We start from the raw sequence: 25613 nt of genomic DNA, 5'->3' as shown, positions 1-25613 counted from the left end.
TGTTCAGTCATTTTGTGATTCTATTTGGAGGTTTCTCAGCAAAGATACTAGAGTGGTTTGCCTTTTCCATCTCCAGCTCATTTTACAGAGGAGGAAACAAATGCAAATAGGGTTAAGTGACTTGCCCAGGGTCACATAGCTAATAAGTAGCAGAGACCAGATTTGAACTCAGGCAGATGAGTCTTCCTGTCTCCAGGCCCAGCTCTCTATCCACTTCAACACCTGGCTGCCTACTTAAATCTGGGTCATTAATAATCTCCTTTCTGCTTACAAACTATGTTGTTGTAAGAAAACATCTAGACCCTGGAGTCCCTGAATTCTGAATTGTTATTAGTGATTGCAGATTACAGTCGAGGTAAAAGGATACTGTTGCTCTCCTGCTTTCCATGATGCCTACAGGTAGGCTACTGCTACATTGCCCTTCTTGAGAGATGATGATGTCCCACTGTTAAATTTGTAATAGAGGGAGCTGAATACATGATCCAAAATGATTCTGAAGGATTCTTCATTAAAAACAAACAAACAAGCAAACAAAACAAAAAACCCACACCCCAACACATTATCTACCTTCAGAGAAAGAACTGATGAAGTCTGAATGTCAATTCAATCATACTTTTACAAAACTTTTAAATTGTTTTTTGGGGGGTGTGCTTCTTCTTTGGAATACAACTAAAATGGACATTTTCCAATTGACAGCACAATTATAATCTGTATCAAATTGCTTGCCTTCTAAGAGATGGAGGAGGCGGAGAGAGAGAGAGAATTTGGAGCTCAAAAAAAAATGAATGTCAGAAATTTAGTTTACATGTAATTGAGAAAAATAAAAAATATGGTAAAAAAGGAAACAATAAAAATGATGCTATGAAAAACATATTCAAGAAAAATGATAAAAGATTTTATAATTAATTTTAAAAAGAAGTATGTTGGGGGTGTGAGATTTGTCAATGCCCAAAGCCCTCACCTGGAGAGTGATTTGAATTGATTGAATTAAGTGAGACTGACTGACTGACTCTGCTCATTAACTCTCTTAAAGCTGACTTGATTAAAACCACACCAACCAATACAATGGTACAAGAAAGTTCCAAAGGACTCATGATGGAAAAGGCTCTCCAAATCCAGGGAAAAAAAAAAAGAACTGTGGAATATGGATGCTGATAGAACCATACTATTTCTTTTCTTTTTGGTGCTGTAGTTTTTCTTTTTTGAGGTTTTTCCTTTTTTGCTCTGATTCTTCTCTTATAACATGACTAATGCAGAAATATGTTTAATGTTATTTTATACACACACACACACACACACACACGCACACGTGCGCCAGATCGAGCGCGCATGTGTGTCTGTGTGTCTGTGTGTGTATGTCTGTGTGTGTGTATGTGTATAAAACACCTATATCAGATTACCTGTTGTCTAGGGGAGGGGGGGAGGGAGGGGAGGGACAAGAATTTGAAATTGGAAATCTTATATAAACAAATGTTGAAGATTATTTCTGCATGTAACTGGAAAATAATAAAACACTTTTATCAGGAGAAAAAAAAGAAGCCACTTTGTGTAGAGTAGAAACCTAAGGTCAGTTCAAAGATAAATAAGACTTCCCTGCCCTCAAGAGCATGCAATTGAATAAGGGAAGATAAAATGATTAATATTTTTTCACTGTGTTCCTGCGTTCTTTTTTAAAAAATAATAAATATGTTTATTTATTAAAAAAAACAAAAACAAAACACACCGGCCTGACTCCCAAGAGGGAGTGTTCTTAGAGGCCACCCTCAACTATTCAGCTTGAAGGACTGCCTCTTCCTGGTGGGGTGGGGATGGAGGGTGGAGGGCAAAAGAAGTACTGTTTGCTCTCTAGCTCTTTCTCTCATTCCTGAACATTGTGGTGGTGGCAGAAAGAAAGGAGAAGAAGGAGGCCAGGCTGAACTCTTAGGGTAGATAGGCTTTGCTATCTTTCTGAACTCCACGTGGTCTCTCTTTACTCTTTAATAAATGCTTAATGCCAAATTTGGTGCTAAGGCTTCTAATTTGTAAGTAAACCCTAGCTAGTTTTCCCTAAACTGAGGTACAGGAAAAGGTGACCATACATTAGATTTTAAACATCACAGGGGTCAGCTAAGTGGCATGGTGGATAAAGCACCAGTCGTCAATTCAGGAGGACCTGATTTCAAATCTGACCTCACACACTTGACATTTACTCCCTGCATGGCCCTGGGCAAGTGACTGAACCCTCATTGCCCCTCAAAACAAACAAACAAATAAATAAAGTATGTTGGTTCCCAGGTGACAAATAATACAATTGAGCACCACAGTTGACTCAAGGAGCTTGCACTGAATCGGGAAATATAAGACATCAACAGAAATAAATGAATTATGAATAATTTTAATAAGTAAGACCTCAACTCAGATAAGTGGAGGGTAGGAAATTGAGGCTTGACTCTTTTTAACCAAATATACTTTCCTACTTTCTGTTTTCACACCCTTGTTCTTCCCCAGTAGAACTTCTTGTGCCTCTTTTCAGAGCTACCACACAAAACAAGATATTTCACAATAATATTGATGCAGTCACCATATTTCCAGTTAAAAGTTCTGTCATTTTCACCCATTCCCCAGTGGCTAGAAGGAATGAAGGACAAGACAAATCTAGTTTAAAGTGCTTAGGTGTGAACACAACCGAAAACCTTGAGGTCTAAAACTCGAAAAAAGGAAAAATGTTAGAACTCCGCCCCATTGCAGACAAAGGAAACACTTCAGTATAGAGTTCTCACCTTTTGAGAGTCAAGGAAAGAGAAAAGCTTAAAGGGACAAGATGTAAAAGCCAGGAACAACTCAGTTCTCAACTCTTTTGGTGGCAGAGCTCTGAGAAAAGGGCTCTTAATAGAATGTCTAAGAAGAAAGGAATCATAAGTAAGTTTTTCTTAAAAATATGTATATAAGGGGGGCAGCTAGGTGGTGCAGTGGATAAAGCACTGGCCCTGGATCCAGGAGGACCTAAGTTCAAATCCAGTCTCAGACACTTGACACTTACTAGCTATGTGACCATGGGCAAGTCACTTAACCCTCATTGCCCCCCCTTCCAACAACAAAAAAAGTATTACAGTGGTCTTTTTAAAAAATATGTATATAAGAAGAAGACATCTAAGTCTAATCAGTGAATCATAACTAAGATAGGGGACAAAAAAGAGAGACTGAGGGGGGAAATACCAAAGTTTAATGTAGGTGTTGGGAATGGGAATGGGTGGGAAGCTGTTTAGAGGATAGAGATGATGGTTTGAGGTTTTCCTTGTCCCTTTTCCATCTCAGAATGAAATGGTCCTGAGGCATGAAAATGAGATGGGTTAGTACTAATTGACCCAAGTAGGTAAGCTAAACTGGAGAACTTTGCACTTACTAAAAGGAAGTAAGGAAGTTTTTCTTCAAGAGATAATGATGCTGAATAGTGGGATTAGAAGAAAGGTAAGAAGTCAGCCCTAGAGCAGAACCTGTCAACTCTCCCCCAAAAAAGGAAATCTCACCTTTTTTGGGGCGGAGTAAAGGGAAGGGCTAAGCAGAGGAAGACACATAAAAAGTCAGTGCTAATATCTTTTCCTACCAGAACTCAAGAGGAAGAACTGGCTTGATCTGTCCTGAGAGGAAAATCTGAGAAGGGAGCCACCAGAGCCCTAGGAACATAGATGAAAGAGAAATAATTGAAGATTTTAAGGCAAATCTCACTTGCTCCATCTGCCTGGGCTACTTCACTGATCAAATGTGGCCCTAGCGTTTGCACAGAGTGTCTCTTCTCTAGTGCAGAGGGAACCAATGAAACCTTGACCTGCCCAGAGTGCAAAGGAGTCATCAAATACAGTGACTTGGTGCCCAGCAGGAGTCTGCAGGATCTGTCCATCACTGCCAAAATGCTCAGACCTCATTTGCTACAGAGCATGGTGGGCCTGACCACCTGTGATCAACATGGGGAAAAACAGGAGTTCTTCTGTGAGGAAAACCAGAGGCTCCTCTGTGATTCCTGTTTATTAGCCCTGGAGCACAAGGATCACCAAGTCCTTCCCTTGGAAATAGATGCTGACAAGCACAAGGTGAACCTCCAGGAGACACTGACTTTCTTACAGAAAAAAGAAGAGGAATTAAAAATGGCATTGGACACAGTAAAAAGGGAAAAGACACGCTTTAAGGAGAGTACTTACTCTTTGAAACGTTCAATTATTTCTGAATATGGAAAAATGCATCAATTCTTATGGGATGAAGAATATCAATATATACAAAAATTGAAGCAGGAATCCAGAGACAACCTGGCCGAACTGGAGGAGAACAAAGCCAAGCTGTCCCAACAAATCCAGAATCTGCAACGACTGAGTTTCAAAATAGAGGAGAATTTGGACAAGCCCCCCTTGGAAATGCTTCAGGACACAAAAGGCACTTTGGAAAGGAATGAGGAGCTGCTACTTCAAGAACCAGAGTATGCTTCCCCTGTCTTGACCACCTGTTACATCACATGCTTGAGAGAAATGCTCATGAGTTTCCAGAGAGATATAACTCTTGATCCTGAATCAGCTAATCCCCATCTCATCCTGTCTGAAGATTTGAAGAGTGTCCAATATGGAAGTGTCCCCCAGGACCTGCCTGACAACAAAGAGAGATTTAACTATACTCTTGCTGTTTTGGGGGCCCAGACTTTCACCTCAGGCAAACACTACTGGGAAGTAGAGGTGGGAGACAAGACAGAGTGGGAGGTGGGCATCTGTAAAGATTCAGTCAGCAGAAAGGGGAGAATCTCCTCCTCATCTGAGGATGTAACAATTCTAGCAGGCTTCAAATCTGGAAATAATTTCTTTCTCTGGGATTTACAGAGCGGATTTTATTTGTGCCAGCCTATACACAAAGTGGGCATTTTTCTTGATTATGAAAAGGGACATATAGCATTTTATGAAGCCACAGAGAGATCCCTAATCTATAGTCTCTCAAACATAGGCTTTGAAGGGCCTCTCCGCCCTTACTTTTCTCCTTGCCTTCCTAATGAAGAAAGTATTCCTGGATCACTCATTATCTGCCCCATTAGTAATCACCAAAGGGATGTCCATGATGCTGATTACAAAGGGTAACTCTCTGTGAGAAGGAACTGAATATGACACTGAAAATGACTTTGTATTTATTTGAGCCCATGTTGAAATGGTTAATTAAATGATGTATGAGTATTAAAACCAAATAAAATCACATCTCATTTATACTTGGTGTCATTAAAAAAGTGCAAGTACTTTTTTTTTAATGTTAGCTGATATGTACATACCTAGATTTGAAGGGGAGGCAGAAAAGCAATAGGAGAGAAGTACTGAGTGGAGAAAAAAGAAAGATAAACATTTCCAAGTAGAGCAGGATGGAGAGGGAAATTTTAAGTGGTCAACAAATATATGAATTAATAAATAAATGACCATGTAAGCAAAGTGAGAAAGAAAAATACATGAAATAAATAAGAATGAATAAATAAATGGATCAATCAATTGTTTGATAGATAGGTAAATGGGTAGATAGATGACAGAGAAGGAAAAAAGAGAATAGTTCACTTAAATAAAGTCCTAGGAAAATGGGCATGGAAATCTGAATTCCCCAGTGAAAGTCAAGTTAACTTGAAGAACTAGCCTCAAAGAACTTCCAATGAATTGTGAATATAAGACATCTACAGACAAGGTGTTATGGATGGTTCTAATAAATAAGACTTCAGCAGGTGAGAAGAAGGTGGGAAATTGAAGCATGATATTTTATCATATATATATGCTTATAAATATATATACACACAAATAAAATCAAATTTAAATAATTTGAGAAAGTGTATTAATTGCTCATGGTTAGGCAGGTCCAAGATAATAAAAATGACACTTTTACCCAAACTGAATTAGACATTCAACATTATCTCAATTAAATTACCAAAATATTATTTTCCTTAATTAGGGGAAAACCCCAATCATTTGGAAAAAAAAAGTCAAGCATATCAAAGGAAATAATGAAAAAATGTAATTGAAGGAGGTTTAGCAGTACCAGATCTTAAACTATACTACAAGGCAGTTAAGTATCAAAATTATCTGATACAAGCTAAGAGACAGAAATGGAGATTAATGGAATAGAGTAGACATACCATTTATAGCAGCAAGTAAACAAAGTAACCTTGTATTTGACAAGTGAAAAGACAAGATTTGGGGATGAAAATCCATTATTTGGTAAAAATTTTCCACTAGAAAATGGAAAACAAAATAGCAGAAACTGGGCTTAGACCAATATCTTTCCCCCTTTACCAAGATAAGGTAAAAATGGATATCTGACCTAAATAGAAGGGGAAAGTGATAAATGTTGAAGCAGATGTGGAAAAACTGGACACTAATTCATTGTTGTTGGAATTGTGAAGCGATCCAAACCATTCTGAAAGCAATCTGGAATTATGCCCAAAGAGTTATTAGGCTACCTATAATGTTTGACCCAGCAATACCACTCCTTGGTCTATTTCCAAAGATGATTAAGGAAAAAGGGAAAGAACCTATATGTTCTGAAATGTTAATAACACCTCTCTTTGTGGTGATAAAGAACTGGAAATTGCAGGGATGTCCATCCATTGAGGAATGGCTGATCAAGTTGTGGTATATGATTTTAATAGAATACTACTGTGGTATAACAAATGATGAGCTCAGTGATTGTTAGAAAAACATGGAAAGCCACATGCAATAACGAAGAGCAAAATGAGCAGAAGTAAAAGATGATATACAATTACAGCAATATTGTTTTAAGAATGACTTTGAGTGAAAATGTTATTTTGATTATTATAAATACCCAAATTAACCATAAAAAACATTTGAAGACTATCTGCCTCTTGAGAAAGAACTAATAAATAGAATTATGAATAGAATTAATGCAACAATGTATAAAATCTATGTATAAAATACACAGAACAATGGAACAGTGCATTTGCCTGTGTGTGTGTGTGTTTGTGTTTGTGTGTGTGTGTGTGTGTGTGTGTGTGTGTGTGTGTAACTATTTGTGTCTAATGATAACCAGGTCTAGGTCCAGGGTAGGATAGGTGGAAGGGAAGAAAAAGGGTAGAAAATAAAAAGAAACTTAGATGAAAAGTTTGTTGTATTTGTGAAAGGAAAAAGAAGTTGTGCATAGTTGATTTTCAGTTTCATGTGCAATAATCTTTTTTATTGTACTTTTATAGAAATGTGTCTTTTATAAATTAAAAAATCAATTAAACACCTATGACAATTAAACTCATAGGATATTTATTTGAACTCATTGAAGTCCTGGAGCTTTTTGTAAGAGTTGAAAGAAATGTCATTTCAGTTATATTAAAGAAGTTTCCACTAAAAACAAAAACAATAAATACAAACTCAACAGATGGGTTAAGGGTAGGAAACTGAGGCAAGACATTTAAGAAAATTCTTTCCTTTTATCCTCATTTTTCTCTTGGAGACTTTCTTTTCAGAGCTATAAAACCAAAGACATTTTATTTTTAACATTAATTTTTTTAACTTTGGGAGTGGGGTGTGGCAATGAGGGTTAAGTGTCTTGCCCAGGGTCAAACAACTAGTAAGTGTTTAGTGTCTGAGGCTGGATTGAACTCTTGTCTTCCTTAATCCAGGACCAGTGTTTTATCCACTGCACCACCTAGCTGCCCCCCTACATTTATTTTTCAAAGAAGATATTTTAAAACAACATTGATGCTGTCACTATATCTCAAATTAAAAATCAGATAGTTTCTACCAAATCCTGACTGACTTGAGGGATTGAAGGGCAAGACAATTCTGGTCTAAAGTGCCCAGGTGAGAACACCATTGTGAACCATGGAGTTCATTCTGAAAAATGAAAAAGGTGAGAATTCAGCCCCATCCAGAGACTAGAAGCACTTTGGGACTTAACTTGTCATCTTTTGAGGGAGATTTAAAAAGAGGAACTTAGATTGGAAAGCTGTAAAAAAAAAGACACCAACAAGTCTTTGTCAAATCTTTTGTGGTAGACTTCTTTTTTTTTATCATGAAAGTATTTTATTATTTTCCAGTTACATGTAAAGTTTTCATTCCTAGTTTTTATAACATTTTGAGTTCCAAATTTTTCTCCCTCTTTCCCTTCCCTCCCCACTCCCCAAAACAGAAAGCAATCTGATATAGCTTATGTATGTAAACATATTTCTGCAAGAGTCATCTTGTGAAAGAAGATTCCGAATAAAAGGGAAAAAACTCAAAAAACAAAACAAAACAAAAAAGTAGAAACCCCACGAAAGATAGCATGGCTCAATCTACATTCAGACTCCACAGTTCTTTTTCTGGATGTGGAGAGCATTTTCCATCATGAGTCCTTTGGAATTGTGTTCGATCATTGTATTGGTGAAAAGAGCTAAGTTCATCATCACACAATGTTGCTATCACTTCATTCAGCATGAGTTTTTGGTATACTTCTGAGGAAAAAGCCAGCCTTATACTTTCTGTGTTGAATATCTGTGAAGAAAAAGAATAAAAATTAAGTTTCTTTTGGAAAAAAAAAGAAAGAAATGTTTATATTCAAAAAGACATCTCAGTCCAATCATTGAATCATGACTGTGAGGGGAGAAAAAAAAGAGAGATTTAGGGATGTGATAAAATAATACAATTTGGCAGACTGCCAGGGGGCCCACCTGATTGATATAGTATTGCTTGAGAAACTGACTAAGTACCTACTTGTGAGGATTAAACCAGGACCACACCTGGCCTGCCCTGAGTAGGGTATTGTCCTCAGAAGTTGAACCTAGTTAAGGTTGATTAAATTGAGATCACACCTGGCCATCCCTGAGTAGAGGGTGTTCTCAGAGGCTGTGGACTGCAAAATCAACAGGAGACTGCTCTGGACCAATCAACTTGAAGAACCTCACATTTCAGGGAGAAGGATAGGAAGTAGGAAGCAGAGGCTGGTGGACTGGAGCTGGGTCTTTTGGTTCAGCCTTTTGGACATCTCCTTGGTGGGACAACTTCACATGGGCTACTAGGAAAACTAGGATTTCCATCCTATGAGTAGTCTGTTCTCAATCTTTCTCTCTCTTCACTTATACTATTTCTTTTAATAAACCCTTAAAAGCCTAAACTCTTGCTGCATTTATCAATGATTTCAGCCAATTTCCCCCCAAAACTGGAGAGGGGGGCAGATTAGAACCCACATTTAGAATTTTAAACAACACAGGGGGAAATATCAAAGTTTAATACAGATGGAGTGGGTAAGTGGGAGACAGTTTGGAGGACAGAGATGATGATTTGAGGTTTGCCTTGCCCTGTTTCCATCTCAGAATGAAATGGTCCTGAGGCCTGAAAATGAGATGGGTTATTGCTAAAGGACCCAAGTAGGTAGACTAAACTGGAGAACTTTTGCACTTACTAAGTGGAAATAAGGATCTTTTTAAGAGATGGTAATGCTGAATAGTGGGATTAGAAGAAAGTTAAGAACTCAGCCCTAGAGCAGAACCTGTCAACTCTCCCCAAAGACAGGAGTTCTCACGTTTTGGGGGGGGTGGAGTAAAGGGAGGGGCTAAGCAGAGGATGACATATAAAAAGTCAGTGCTCATATCTTTTCCTACCAGAACTTGAGAGGAAGAGCTGGCTTGATCTGTCCTGAGAGGAAAATCTGAGAAGGGAGCCACCAGAGCCCTAGGAACATAGATGAAAGAGAAATAATTGAAGATTTTAAGGCAAATCTCACTTGCTCCATCTGCCTGGGCTACTTCACTGATCCAGTGCTTTTGCACAGTGTCTCTTCTTCAGTGCAGGGAGAGAACCCATGAAATCTTAATCTGCCCAGAGTGCAGAGGAGTTATCAAATACAGTGACTTGGTGCCCAGCAGGAGCCTGCAGGATCTGTCCATCACTGCCAAAATGCTCAGACCTCATTTGCTGCAGAGCATGGTGGGTCTGACCACCTGTGATCAACATGGGGAAAAAGAGAAGTTCTTCTGTGAGGAAGACCAGAGGCTCCTCTGTGACTCCTGTTTATTAGCCCCGGAGCACAAGGATCACAAAGTCCTTCCCTTGGAAATAGATGCTGACAAGCACAAGGTGAACCTCCAGGGGACACTGACTTTCTTACAGAAAAAAGAAGAGGAATTAAAAATGGCATTGGATGCAGTAAAAAGGGAAAAGACATGCTTTAAGGAGAGTACTTGCTCTTTGAAACGTTTAATTATTTCTGAGTATGGGAAAATGCATCAATTCTTATTGGAGATAGAATATCAATACATACAAAAATTGAAGCAGGAATCCAGAGACAACCTGGCCAAACTGGAGGAGAACAAAGCCAAGCTGTCCCAACAAATCCAGAATCTGCAACGACTGAGTTTCAAAATAGAGGAGAATTTGGACAAGCCCCCCTTGGAAATGCTTCAGGACACAAAAGGCACTTTGGAAAGGAATGAGGAGCTGCTACTTCAAGAATCAGAGTATGCCTCCCCTTTCTTCACCACCTGTCCCATCAGAGGCTTGAGAGAAGTGCTCATGAGTTTCCAGAGAGATATAACTCTTGATCCTGAATCAGCCAATCCCCATCTCATCCTGTCTGAGGATTTGAAGAGTGTCCAATATGGAAGTGTCCCCCAGGACCTGCCTGACAACAAAGAGAGATTTGACAGTGCTCTTGCTGTTTTGGGGGCCCAGACCTTCACCTCAGGCAAACACTATTGGGAAGTGGAAGTGGGAGAGAAGACAGAGTGGGAGGTGGGCATCTGTAAAGATTCAGTCAGCAGAAAGGGGGAATTCTCCACTTCATCTGAGGATATAAAGACCCTTGTAGCCTTCACATCTGAAAAGCTTTTTTTTCTCTGGAATTCAGAGAGAGGTGTTTCTTTGAGCCCTCCTATACACAAAGTGGGCATTTTTCTTGATTATGAAAAGGGACATATAGCGTTTTATGATGTCAAAGACAGATCCCTAATCCATAGTCTCTCAGACATGGGCTTTGAAGGGCCTCTCCGCCCTTACTTTTCTCCTTGCCTTCCTAATAAAGAAAGTATTCCTGGATCACTCATTATCTGCCCCATTAGTAATCACCAAAGGGATGTCCATGATGCTGATTACAAAGGGTAACTTTCCATGAGAAGGAACTGAATATGACACTGAAAATGACTTTGTATTTATTTGAGCTCATGTTGAAATGGTTAATTAAATGATGTATGAGTATTAAAACCAAATAAAATCATATCTCTTTTATACTTGGTATCATTGAAAAAGTGCAAGTTCTTTTCTTTTAATGTTAGCTGATATGTACATACCTAAATTTGAAGGGGAGACAGAAAAGGAATAGGAGAGAAGTACTGAGTGGAGAAAAAAGAAAGATAACCGTTTCCAAGTAGAGCACAATGGAGAGGGAACTTTTAAATGGTGAACAAATATGTGAATAAATAAATGACCGAGTAAGCAAAGTGAGAAAGAAAAATACATGAAATAAATAAGAATGAATAAATGAATGGATCAATCAATTGATTGATAGATAGATAGGTAGATGGGTAGATAAATGATAGATAAGGAAAAAAGAGAATAATTCACTTAAATAAAGTCCTAGGGAAATGCCCATGGAAATCTGAATATCCCAGTGAGAGTCAAGTTAACTTGAAGAAGTAGCCTCAAACAACTTCCATGGTTACAATAAATAAGACTTCAGCAGGTGAGAAGGTAGATTATTGAAGCATGATATTTTATCATATATATATATATATATACATAAATATATATATATATATACACACAAATAAAATCAAATTTAAATAATTTGAGAAAGTGTATTAATTGCTCATGGTTAGGCAGGTCCAAGATAATAAAAATGACACTTTTACCCAAACTGATTTATACATTCAACATTATCCCAATTAAATTACCAAAATATTATTTTACTTAATTAGGGAAAAAACCCAATCATTTGGGAAAAAAAGTCAAGAATATCAAAGGAAATAATGAAAAAAAAATGTAATTGAAGGAGGTTTAGCAGTACCAGATCTTAAAGTATACTACAAGACAGTAAGTATCAAAATTATCTGATACAAGCTAGGAGACAGAAATGGAGATTAATGGAATAGAGTAGACATACCATTTATAGCAGCAAGTAAACACAGTAACCTTGTATTTCAGAAGTATAAAGACAAGATTTTGGGATGAAAATCCATTATTTGGTAAAAATTGTCCACAAGAAAATGGAAAGCAATATAGCAGAAACTGGGCTTAGACCAATATCTTTCCTGTAAAGAATTAATTATTTGAGGTTTTTATGCCTCAGTGGGCACTGGCCTGGGGCTCTGCAAACCTCACGGTGCTCCACCTACTGGTTGTAGCCATTGCCAGGGCTCTGGCACCTCACATCATCACTACTTGCCAATGCCTACATGGACCTGGCAAAATTATAATGATTTGAAGCCTACTGAGGGCAGTCATGTGACTGTCAGAGCAGCCATCCCACTGGCTGGGGCTGTGTGGGGCATTTCTAAGTTTGGGGGGAGGAGAATTGGGCATTCTAGGTGGAAGCTGGAAATCGACTGGCATTCTGCTGTGTATTTTCCGCTGATTCCTGGGTGGTGGTATTTTTTCAGGTATTATAATTTCCCTTTCCCCATTTTATTTCCTTTCCCTTCATTCTACTGATCCTGGTTGTGTTTTTTTTTTTTTAAGTTCATTCTTGTTCAAATAAATCTTGTTCTATTTTGAGGGAGGCTGATGGTCTCCTTCCTTGCCCCAGTATTGCAGTGAGCCACTTAGCTAGCACTCCCCAATTAAAAATTGGTCCCCACATTCCCCATTTACCAAGATAAGGTAAAAATGGATACCTGACCTAAATAGAAAGGCAAAGTGATAAATGTTGAAGCAGATGTGGAAAAACTGGACACTAATTCATTGTTGTAGGAATTGTGAACCGATCCAAACCATTTGGAAAGCAATCTGGAATTATGCCCAAAGAGTTATTAGGCTACCTATAATGTTTGACCCAGCAATACCACTCCTTGGTCTATTTCCAAAGATGATTAAGGAAAAAGGGAAAGAACCTATATGTTCTGAAATGTTAATAACACCTCTCTTTGTGGTGATAAAGAACTGGAAATTGCAGGGATGTCCATCCATTGAGGAATAGCTGATCAAGTTGTGGTATATGATTTTAATAGAATACTACTGTGATATAAGAAATGATGAACTCAGTGACTGTTAGAAAAACATGGAAAGCCACATGCAATAATGAAGAGCAAAATGAGCAGAAGTAAAAGATGATATACAATTACAGCAAATAATGACTTTGAGTGAAAAAGTTAATTTGATTATTATAAATACCCAAATTAACCATAAAAAACATTTGAAGACTATCTGCCTCTTGAGAAAGAAGTAATAAATAGAATTATGAATAGAATAAATGCAACAATGTATAAAATCTATGTATAAAATACACAGAACAATGGAACAGTGCATTTTCGTGTTTGTGTGCATGTGCGCGCCAGTGTGTGTGTATGGGTATGTGTAACTATTTGTATCTAATTGTAACCAGGTCTAGGTCCAGGGTAGGATAGGTGGAAGGGAAGAAAAAGGGTAGAAAATAAAAAGAAACTTAGATGAAAAGTTTGTTGTATTTGTGAAAGGAAACAGAAGTTGTGCATAGTTGATTTTCAGTTTCATGTGCAATCATCTTTTTTATTGTACTGTTATAGAAATGTGTCTTTTATAAATTAAAAAAATCAATTAAAATATATGACAATTAAACTCATAGGATGTTTATTTGAACTCATTGAAGTCCTGGAGCTTTTTGTAAGAGTTGAAAGAAATGTCATTTCAGTTATATTAAAGAGGTTTCCACTAAAAACAAAAACAATAAATAAGAACTCAACAGATAGGTTAAGGGTAGGAAATTGACACAAGACATTTATGAAAATTCTGTTCTTATATCCTCATTTTTCTCTTGGAGACTTTCTCTCTTTTCAGAGCTATAAAACCAAAGACATTTTCTTTTTTACATTTGTTTTTTTTTTAAATTTGGGGGTGGGGTGGGGGCAATGAGGGTTAAGTGTCTTGCCCAGGGTCAAACAACTAGTAAGTGTTTAGTGACTGAGGCTGGATTGAACGCATGTCTTCCTTAATCCAGGACCAGTGTTTTATCCACTGCACCACCTAGCTGCCCCCTACATTTATTTTTCAAAGAAGATATTTTAAAACAACATTGATGCTGTCACTATATCTCAAATTAAAAATAAGATAGTTTCTACCAAATCCTGACTGACTTGAGAGATTGAAGGGCAAGACAATTCTGGTCTAAAGTGCCCAGGTGAGAACACCATTGTGAACCATGAAGTTCATTCTGAAAAATAAAAAAGGTGAGAATTCAGCCCCATCCAGAGACTAGAAGCACTTTGGGACATGACTTGTTTACTTTTGAGGGAGAGGAAAAAGAGGAACTTAGATTGGAAAGCTGTAAAAAAAAAAAAAGACACCAATAAGTCTTTGTCAAATCTTTTGTGGTAGACTTCTTTTTCTTTATCATGAAAGTATTTTTTTATTTTCTAGTTACATGTAAAGATAATTTTCAACCCTTGTTTTTATAACATTTTGAGTTCCAAATTTTTCTCCCTCCTTCCCTTCCCTCCCCACTCCCCAAAACAGAAAGCAATCTGATATAGGTTATGTATGTACAATCTCATTAAACCTATTTCTGCAAGAGTCATTTTGTGAAAGATTCAGATCAAAAGGGAAAAAAATTCAAAAACAAAAACAAAACAAAAAAGTAGAAACCTCAAGAAAGATAGTATGGTTCAATCTGCATTCAGATTCCACAGTTCTTTTTCTGGTTGTGGAGAGCATTTTCCATCATGAGTCCTTTGGAATTGTGTTGGATCATTGTTTTGCTGAAAAGAACTGTCTATCACAGTTCATCATCACACAATGTTGCTATCACTTTGTATAATGTTCTCCTGGTTCTGCTCACTTCATTCTGTGAGATTTAAAATTGGATATTAGATCATAAATCTCCCCTACTTAACCTTTCCCTTAATTTATCTCCCAAACTAGTAAATGGAAGAAGCTTTTGGTTTTCTAGATAGACCTTTTATTTATTGTTATGGTAGTCACAAGGTGATGTTGATTAGAAGGATAGGAAAGTAGAAACATAATACAAATCGTCTGAAGTCTAAGCTTAGTCTATATTCCTTATAAAAACTCACCAAACCGAAAAGGCCACCTTTGGAGAGAGACCGTCTGTGCCGCGCCGTCAGGAGTCCCGCCAAGCAGGCAAAAGCCCCCACTTCCGTTCTCTCCACCCGGGAACTCGAGTCCCCGCAGGCAGTCTGACATGCGCAGCAGGCGGACTGTTCGTCTCCTCCCCAAAAGGGTGGTCCTTCAAAAACTGGCATCTTTCAGTTATCCTAACCAACTGTTAAAAACTTTCATATTTTTTTACCACATTTCCCCCCTTTGCTTCCTCAAGAAACGGAATGTTTCCTTGATGGAACAGTAAACAGAATATAATAACTATTGCTAACTAATAATATGCGAACAACAATATAGAAAAGGAAGAGAGGAAAGTTTTGTCCAGAGGGGCGATTTTTTTTTTTTGTCCTCATGAACCGATGCTTTGACATTAGTCTTGCAAAGGGAGAGCCTCTGCAGAGAGTACATGTTACAGATAGTATATATTATAACAGAAAGGAGATAGTAAAAGCTAATAAAGCAAAACAGTTCATATAAAGTCTTTGAGTTCTCTTGTCTTCTTGAAGTGGTAAGATGTCATCAGGAGGAAACTGGATTCTGGTCTGGAAAACTGGATTCTGGACTCTGGTCTGGAAAGCTGGATTATCTTCTTTAACTGTTTGAATTTCTGTATTTTTTTACCAAACCTTAGCATAGCATTGTCAATGATCAAATTAATAAATTCCATTACATTCCCTCCTTTATATGGTTAGACTTGTAATAGAGGGTTGAGGTAGTTATGCAATGTGTAACACTTTTTACCACCATGTGTCTGGATCAAAGCCAAATTTAGTATGTGTTCATGACACCTGAAAATGTTATGGAAAGGTTATCATACCATATCTTATGGTTCCGAGACAGCCAGTGATTGTGCTAGGCCACAGGTGAGTTCAACTGAGTGAGATAAAAAGATAATTAAGTTCAGTTAAATTAGGTTAAATTAGGAGGGAGAGAGGATGAATACTGGACTGTGCCTAGTAATTGTGCTCTACACACATAGTCACCATCATAAGCAAACCATGGACTTACGTATACCTGTCTCTCCTTTTGTTGCACATATATTCTCTCCAGGGCCTGCATCAGAGTTCACAGCAAGTTAGTTTCTGAAATGATAAGTTTCCATACTTCCAAAATCTCATTAATTTCACCAAAGACAGTATGATGGTAAAAATGCGTGCTATGCTGCATAACTGAGAATATATTAGTGATATATACAATAATTCCAAACCATACCCAGAGTATAATGACATATAAATAATAAACGAATGTAAATAGCTGATTACATTAGACATTATTACATAATCTTCTTTTAGACATTATCACATAATCTTCTTTTAGCAAGTAAACCACATCATCTTATACATGAATTCTCCAGTATAACAGTAGCAGATACTTAAAGTGGTGATTAATTTATCAAAAAGAAGTAAGACTTCAATTAGCAAGATTCAATATTCAATGTTTTCAGTGAGGTATCAAGCAATTTCTGGTATTTTTTAGTTAAACAGAACAACATACAAGAGAAAGGAGAAAAATAAATAAATAAAACAAAACTCATTAGAACTCATGGTTCTCTCAAAAAGAAAGAGTAAAAAAAAGAATTCTGGTAGCTTCTGAGGCCCGATGGCCTCACCCACAGCATATACTTAAAATGTCTTTGAATAATCACTTAGTTTATAAAATTTAGTTTTAAAGAAAAGCAAAAGAAACAAAAGTCAAAAAACAAAGCAAAACCAAAAATAAAAATAAAAACAAAAGATTCGCTAAGCACCCTTTTGTGCTCTTAAAGAACCTAAAGGTGTGGTGAATTCCAGGTCTTTTCAGTGCCTTTCAAAAGTCAAAACAAAACAAAACAAAACAAAAAAACAAAAAGAATTAAAAAAAATAGTTGAGGTGGGCCAGAAAACCAGGCCATGTGCTTCAGTGCTTTTGCCTGTAGAAGGAAATGCTTGTTAAATTTTAAGGTATTCAAGCTGCTAGAGTTTGGGGTATGCCACATTGTTTTAACTGGTTCCCCAATTCTCTGCATGCCAAAGTGGCAGGGGTTTCTGAATTGTCATTGATCTTTCTAATGCTGTCATAATGTTCTTTATGGTAGAAAATGTGGAGTTCTCTAGCATCAGTTTTGTCTGTGCCACTGATTTTCAATAGAGGCTGATTTAATTGATGAACCACCACATTCAGCTGATGCTGCTTAGCAAATGCTACAATTGTATCATTTCCTCCCCACTTTTCAAATTTCTTTAATTTGTCAACATATTCTTCAAAAGGGGAGTCATTTACTCTAAAAGACTCAAACTCTTGTCTATGGTTAATCATATAAGAAGCAGCTTCTTGTCTATGTCTGAGATGATTTCTACAGGGACCTTCTATCTGGTCTGCTAAAGCCCTAAAAAGGCAATTTCCGTCTCCTGATACTTTACGAAGACTGAGTCCCAAAGCATTTAACTGATCAGTGGGATTATCAAATGGGAACTGTCTATTTCCTCTGAACTCTCTTTGCTCTTTAACAGTTGCTATCGTTAGGGTTTTTACCTCTTTAGCGTCTACCTCAGGTCTATCTGAAATCTCTTCACCTATGAATGGTGCAGGCTTTATATGAGAGCAATGAATCCATGAGTCTTTTTCACCAATTTTAATGGCAGTAGGAGTTGTCAATAATACCTGAAAAGGTCCTTCCCAGGCAGGTTGGGTTCCACTGGTTCTCTGAAAATTCTTTACATATATTTTATCTCCTGGGTTGAAGTTATACAATGAAAAGTCTAATGGGCCTGCCTGGACCACAGCTCCTGCCTCATGGAGTTCACGTAGCCTGGTCTGTAATTCCTGTATATAGGAGGCAACAGAAGTATCACCTACCACCAATGATGTATAAACTGGGGAAAAAGTTTTAGCTTGGATAGGAGGGTGACCAAAAAGCATTTCATAAGGAGATATATGAAGTTCTCCCCTTGGTCTACTTCGTAGATAGAATAATCCCAATGGTAGAACATCAGGCCATTTCAAATGGGTTTCAGTACATAATTTGCCAATCATACTCTTAAGCTCTTTATTCATATGTTCAACTTGGCCTGAACTTTGTGGATGGTAGGGCGTGTGGAATTTTGGAGTCACTCCCAAGAAAGAGTAGATTTGGGATAAAATCAAATCAGTGAAATGTGTGCCTTTGTCAGAATCGATGCGGGCTGGTGGGCCAAAACAAGGTACTATCTCTTTAAGAAGAATTTTGGCAACAAAAGCAGCTGTGGCTCGGGGGCTGGGAAATGCCTCTACCCACCGAGTGAGCTGATCAACTATAACAAGGCAAAATTTATAATGTCCTGCTTTTGGCATAGTAATATAATCAATTTGTAAGTGCTCAAAAGGTATATATGCTAGGGGACGCCCTCCATAAGCTTTGGCTTTAAAAGCATACTGATTATAAGACTGACATGTGGAGCAGCCCGAGCAGATTCGAGATGCTGTATTAGTCACACCTGGTGCTATCCAGGTTCTCTTAATAGAGTCTACAATGCCTTGTGTACCAAAATGGCCTTTTCTGTGAACAGAGAGGCATACCTGGTAGTAGAATTTCCGGGGAAGAAGTGGCTTACCTTCCGGAGACACCCAGATGCCATTGATCTGTTTCGCCTTAAATTTCTTTTTCCACTTTTCTACTTCAGAATCGTCATAGGTTAGGTTGGAAGGAATATCCTCAGAAGGTGAAAGGTTAAGTATATGTTCAGGAGCTTCTAATGCAGCAAGCTTGGCTGCAGAATCAGCTTGTGCATTTCCCTTTGAAACAGGATCACTATTCCCTGCGTGGGCAGGGCAATGTACAATGGCTAGGGAAGAAGGCAGTTTCAGGGCATCTAAGAGGTCCTTGATAAGGTCCCCATTGGCAATAGCCTTGCCCGAGGATGTTAGAAAGCCTCGTTGACGCCAAATCATACCAATAAAGTGGCATATGCCAAAACCATATTTCGAGTCGGTAAAAATGGTGGCACTCTTATCTTTGGCTATATTACAGGCCTGTGTAAGAGCCACAAGTTCAGCAGCCTGTGCACTAAAATGGGAAGGCAGAGAAGCTGCCCAGAGGGTGTCATAATCAGAAACTACAGCAGCTCCAGTAAAACGGGTTCCCTCTCTCATAAATGAGGAACCTTCTGTATAGAGGACAAGATCAGGATTTTCTAAAGGTGTATCAAAAAGATCGTCACGGGGTTTTTCAGCCATATCAACTAAAGAAGCACAGTCGTGCAACGGTTCCCCTGAGAATGCTAAGTTAGGGAGTAGTGTTGCTGGATTAAGAACTGTGCAGTGTTTTAAAGTGATATTCTCATTACCTAACAGGGTTATTTCATACTTAGCCAGCCTTTGATCTGAAAAGGCTTGTGTCCTGTGACGTAGTAAGAGAGCCTCTACTTCGTGAGGGCATTGCACAGTTAGAGGGTTACCTAGGACCAAATCAGAGGCTTTTTTTACCAAAAGGGCTGTGGCCGCCACTGCTCTAAGGCAAGGTGGCACTCCAGCCGCTACAGGGTCCAGCTGAGTTGAATAGTAGGCTATAGGGCGTTGGTTAGGCCCCAGTGACTGAGTCAGAACTCCAGAAGCCACCCCCCTTTGTTCATGCACAAAGAGAGTGAAAGGCTTACTATAATCTGGTAGTCCTAGGGCAGGTGCTGATAACAAGGCCCGTTTTAATTCTTTTATGGCTGAGAGATGCTGGGGATCCAACTGTAAAATGTCTGGAACAGAACTTTTTGTAAGAGCTATGAGAGGTTTAGTAATTTCACCAAAAGAGGGTATTCATTGTCTACAGTACCCAGCTGCTCCCAGAATGGCTCTCCACTGCCTCTTAGTAGTGGGGGCAGAGAGTTGTTGAATGGCCTGGACTTGCTTAGAAGAGACAGAGCAAGTTCCAGCAGCTAAAATAAATCCTAAATATTCTACCTGGGGCAAACACCATTGTACCTTTGTCTTGGAAACCTTGTGTCCTCTCTTGTGCAGCTCCAGCAGTAAGTGACGGCTATCTTCCTGACAAATTTCAGCATTAGGAGAGGCCAAAAGTAAGTCATCAACATATTGTACTAGTGTGGAGCCTTTAAAGGTAATAGAGGCCAGATCCTGCTGTAAAATTTGGGAAAATAATGTGGGACTGTCTACAAATCCCTGTGGGAGTCTAGTCCAGGTCCACTGTCTATTTTTCCAGGTAAAAGCAAATAAATATTGGAAGTCCTCATGTACTGGTATGGAGAAAAAGGCAGAGCAAAGGTCTACCACTGTGAAACATGTAGATTCATAGGGAATTGATGAAATTATCGTAGCCGGGTTTGCGACTATAGAATGTCTAGGAATAACATAATTATTAATCGCTCTAAGATCTTACACAAAACGATAAACAGGTTTACCATCTGGCCCAGGCTTGGGTTTTTTAACTGGCAAAATGGGAGTATTGCATGGAGAGTGATGACATGGAATAATAATACCCTGGCTTTTCAAAGCCTCAATTATAGGGGTGATCCCTTCTATTGCTTCCCTAGACAATGGATACTGTGGAATGGAGGGGGGTGGTCCCCCCTTAACTTTAAAGGTAACAGGCATGGCAGACTTAAGGAGCCCCACCTCATTAGGGGATGAGGCCCATAAAGACTCAGGAATGTCAGAGGGGATTTTGGATACCTCCCCTGCTGTTCCTTGAGCTTCTGTAAGTAAAATTGGTAATAAATGAACAGTATCTTCTGGCAATTGTAGGGAGACAGCCCCATCTGGAGCACAAGATATGGTTGCTCTAAGCTTGCAAAGGAGATCACGACCTAATAAATTTACAGGGGCATCAGGCATGAGTAAAAATGAATGTTCTACTGTTAAGGGCCCCATAGATACCATGCGAGGATTCAATTTTGCCACTCTCTGGCTCTTTCCTGAGACTCCCACTACATTCAAAAATCCTACAGGTCTACACCCAGCATCTGGTTTGCTTACTAATACTGATTTAGAGGCTCCTGTGTCTAGCAGACAATCATAATAAGTCTCCCCCACTTTTAGGGTGATATGTGGTTCTTTACTCTGGGGAGGTGAATGGACTGGTACAAGGGCATTCAAAAAATCTGGATCTGGGAATATATGGCTTTCATTATCTATGTTCCAGTCCTCCCCAAGACCCCATCAATCCTGTGCCCTCCTCTGAGAGGGACCTTGGTCACCATTATTCTGGTACTGCTATCACTTCATTCAGCATGAGTTTTTGGTATACTTCTGAGGAAAAAGCCAGCCTTATACTTTCTGTGTTGAATATCTGTGAAGAAAAAGAATAAAAATTAAGTTTCTTTTGGAAAAAAAAAGAAAGAAATATTTATATTCAAAAAGACAACTCAGTCCAATCATTGAATCATGACTGTGAGGAGGGACAAAAAAGAGAGATTTAGAGGTGTGATAAAATAATGCAATTTGGCAGACTGCCAGGGGGCCCACCTGATTGATCTAGTATTGCTTGAGAAACTGACTAAGTACCTACTTGTGAGGATTAAACCAGGACCACACCTGGCCTGCCCTGAGTAGGGTATTGTCCTCAGAAGTTGAACCTAGTTAAGGTTGATTAAATTGAGATCACACCTGGCCAACCCTGAGTAGAGGGTGTTTTCAGAGGCTGTGGACTGCAAAATCAACAGGAGACTACTCTGGACCAATCAACTTGAAGAACCTCACATTTCAGGGAGAAGGATAGGAAGTAGGAAGCAGAGGCTGGTGGACTGGAGCTGGGTCTTTTGGTTCAGCCTTTTGGACATCTCCTTGGTGGAACAACTTCACATGGGCTACTAGGAAAACTAGGATTTCCATCCTATAAAGAGTCTGTTCTCAATCTTTCTCTCTCTTCACTTAAAAGCCTAAATTCTTGCTTCATTTATCAATGATTTCAGCCAGTTTCCCCCCACAACCGGGGCAGGGTTAGATTAGAGCCCACATTTAGATTTTTAAACAACACAGGGAGAAGTATCAAAGTTTAATACAGGTGGGTTGGGTAAGTGGGAGACAGTTCGGAGGACAGAGATGATTTGATGTTTGCCTTGCCCTGTTTCCATCTCAGAATGAAATGGTCCTGAGGCCTGAAAATGGGATGGATTGTTGCTAAAGGTCCCAAGTAGGTAGGCTAAACTGGAGAACTTTTGCACTTACTAAGAGGAAGTAAGGATCTTTTCAAGAGATGGTAATGCTGAATAGTGGGATTAGAAGAAAGTTAAGAACTCAGCCCTAGAGCAGAACCTGTCAACTCTCCCCAAAGACAGGAGTTCTCACGTTTTGGGGGGTGGAGTAAAGGGAGGGGCTAAGCAGAGGATGACATATAAAAGTCAGTGCTCATATCTTTTCCTACCAGAACTTGAGAGGAAGAGCTGGCTTGATCTGTCCTGAGAGGAAAATCTGAGAAGGGAGCCACCAGAGCCCTAGGAACATAGATGAAAGAGAAATAATTGAAGATTTTAAGGCAAATCTCACTTGCTCCATCTACCTGGGCTACTTCACTGATCCAGTGCTTTTGTGCATTGTCTCTTCTCCAGTGCAGGGAGAGAACCCATGAAATCTTAACCAGCTCAGAGTGCAGAGGAGTTATCAAATACAGTGACTTGGTGCCCAGCAGGAGTCTGCAGGATCTGTCCATCACTGCCAAAATGCTCAGACCTCATTTGCTGCAGAGCATGGTGGGTCTGACCACCTGTGATCAACATGGGGAAAAAGAGAAGTTCTTCTGTGAGGAAGACCAGAGGCTCCTCTGTGTTTCCTGTTTATTAGCCCCGGAGCACAAGGATCACCATGTCCTTCCCTTAGAAACAGATGCTGACAAGCACAAGGTGAACCTCCAGGAGACACTGACTTTCCTACAGAAAAAAGAAGAGGAATTAAAAATGGCATTGGATGCAGTAAAAAGGGAAGAGACATGCTTTAAGGAGAGTACTTACTCTCTGAAACAATCAATTACTTCTGAATATGGAAAAATGCATCAATTCTTATGGGATGAAGAATATCAATATGTACAAAAATTGAAGCAGGAATCCAGAGACAACCTGGCCAAACTGGAGGAGAGCAATGTCAAGCTGTCTCAACAAATCCAGAATCTGCAACAACTGAGTTTCAAAATAGAGGAGAATTTGGACAAGCCCCCCTTGGAAATGCTTCAGGACACAAAAGGCACTTTGGAAAGGAATGAGGAACTGCTACTTCAAGAACCAGAGTGTGCCTCCCCTTTCTTCACCACCTGTCCCATCAGAGGCTTGAGAGAAGTGCTCTTGAGTTTCCAGAGAGATATAACTCTTGATCCTGATTCAGCCAATCCCCATCTCATCCTGTCTGAGGATTTGAAGAGTGTCCAATATGGAAGTGTCCCCCAGGACCTGCCTGACAACAAAGAGAGATTTGACAGTGCTCTTGCTGTTTTGGGGGCCCAGACCTTCACCTCAGGCAAACACTATTGGGAAGTGGAAGTGGGAGAGAAGACAGAGTGGGAGGTGGGCATCTGTAAAGATTCAGTCAGCAGAAAGGGGGAATTCTCCACTTCATCTGAGGATATAAAGACTCTTGTAGCCTTCACATCTGAAAAGCTTTTTTTTCTCTGGAATTCAGAGAGAGGTGTTTCTTTGAGCCCTCCTATACACAAAGTGGGCATTTTTCTTGATTATGAAAAGGGACATATAGCGTTTTATGATGTCAAAGACAGATCCCTAATCCATAGTCTCTCAGACATGGGCTTTGAAGGGCCTCTCCGTCCTTACTTTTCTCCTTGCCTTCCTAATGAAGAAAGTATTCCTGGATCACTCATTATCTGCCCCATTAGTAATCACCAAAGGGATGTCCATGATGCTGATTACAAAGGGTAACTTTCCATGAGAAGGAACTGAATATGACACTGAAAATGACTTTGTATTTATTTGAGCTCATGTTGAAATGGTTAATTAAATGATGTATGAGTATTAAAACCAAATAAAATCACATCTCGTTTATACTTTGTATCAATAAAGAAGTGCAAGTTCGTTTTTTTAATGGTAGCTGATTTGTAGTGGAAGGGGAGGCAGAAAAGGAATAGGAAAGAAGCACTGAGTGGACAAAAAAGAAAGATAAACATTTCCAAGTAGAGCAGGATGGAGAGGGAAATTTTAAATGGTCAACAAATATATGAATAAATAGATAAATTACCAAGTAAGCAAAGTGAGAAAGAAAAATACATGAAATAAATAAGAATGAATAAATGAATGGATCAATCAATTGATTGATAAATAGATAGGTAGATGAGTAGATAGATGATAGATAAGGAATAAAGAGAATAGTTCACTTAAAGTCCTAGGGAAATTGGCATAGAAATCTGAATCCCCCAGTGAGAGACAAGTTAACTTGAAGAAGTAGCCTTATGGAACTTCCAATGAGTTGTGAATTTAAAACATCTACAGACGTGAAGGTATTATGGATGGTTCCAATAAATAAGACCTCAGCAGGTGAGTAGAAGGTAGGAAATTGAAGCATGATATTTTACAAAATACACTTTGATTGCTACCATCTGTTTTTATACCCTTTTTTCTTTTCCTCTAGAATCTTCTCTCCCTTTTCCTAAAGCTACCACATCAAAAGAGACAATCTAAAACAATATTGATACCATCACAATGTCTCCAGTTAAAAATCCAACCATTTTAACTTAATTACCACTTGCTGAAAGAATGGGAGGGCAATACAATTCTGATCTATAGTGCCCAGGTGTGAAGACCATTGGGAACTTTGAGATTCTGAAAAAGGAAAAAAAAAGATATTTTGGTCCATTCAGTGAATCATAACCTTATGGGGGAATAAAAAGGAGAGACTAAGGGTGGGTGGGTGGGAATACCAAAGTTATAGGGGTCGTGGGTAAGAGCCAGTTTGGGTGAAGTGATGTTTGGGGATTTTCCTTGCTCTGTTTCCATCTCACAACATCAGAAATGTGATGTCCTAAGGCTTGGAAATGAGAAGGATTGCTAAATGATCCAATTAGGCAGGGTGACTGGAAAACTTTGTACTTACTAAAAGGAAGTAAAGATGTTTTCTTCAAGATATGGTGATACTGAATTGTGGTAATCCCTGAAGAAAGGTGAGAAGTCAGCCCTAGAGCAGAGCCCTCCCCAAAGACAGGAGTTCTCCCCTTTTGTGGTTGAAGTTAAGGGAAGGGCTAAGCAGAGAAAATCACAATAAAAAGGCCCCACAACTCAGAGCTAATATCTTTTGCTGCCAGAACTGGAGGAAGAGCTAGAATTATCTTTCCTGAGAGGAAAATCTGAGAAAGAAGCAATCAGATGCCCAGGAACATGGATGCGATAGAGTTAATTGAAGACTTCAAGGGAGATCTCACTTGTTCCATCTGCCTGGGCTACTTGACTGACCCAGTGACTATCAAATGTGTTCATAGCTTTTGCACAGAGTGTCTTGTCCAGT

The 25613-nt window shown here is 38.9% G+C and overlaps 3 protein-coding genes across 3 annotated transcripts; all 3 read left to right on the top strand.

The window, feature by feature from the left end:
* The first annotated feature begins 3887 nt into the window (after positions 1-3887).
* On the top strand, positions 3888-5090 carry LOC122747289 (probable E3 ubiquitin-protein ligase TRIML1). The gene has a single exon (XM_043993400.1). The coding sequence runs from the start codon at positions 3888-3890 to the stop codon at positions 5088-5090; it is 1203 nt and encodes a 400-aa protein (XP_043849335.1).
* Positions 5091-9866: 4776 nt separating this feature from the next.
* On the top strand, positions 9867-11069 carry LOC122747288 (probable E3 ubiquitin-protein ligase TRIML1). The gene has a single exon (XM_043993398.1). The coding sequence runs from the start codon at positions 9867-9869 to the stop codon at positions 11067-11069; it is 1203 nt and encodes a 400-aa protein (XP_043849333.1).
* An 11765-nt stretch (positions 11070-22834) lies between these two features.
* Positions 22835-24037, top strand: LOC122747287 (probable E3 ubiquitin-protein ligase TRIML1). Its single transcript, XM_043993397.1, has one exon. The coding sequence runs from the start codon at positions 22835-22837 to the stop codon at positions 24035-24037; it is 1203 nt and encodes a 400-aa protein (XP_043849332.1).
* The last annotated feature ends 1576 nt before the right edge of the window (positions 24038-25613 follow it).

Source organism: Dromiciops gliroides, chromosome 3 (genome assembly GCF_019393635.1).
Source record: "Dromiciops gliroides isolate mDroGli1 chromosome 3, mDroGli1.pri, whole genome shotgun sequence".
In the NCBI taxonomy this organism is placed as follows: Eukaryota; Metazoa; Chordata; class Mammalia; order Microbiotheria; family Microbiotheriidae; genus Dromiciops; species Dromiciops gliroides.
This window is presented reverse-complemented; position numbering and strand designations above follow the sequence as displayed.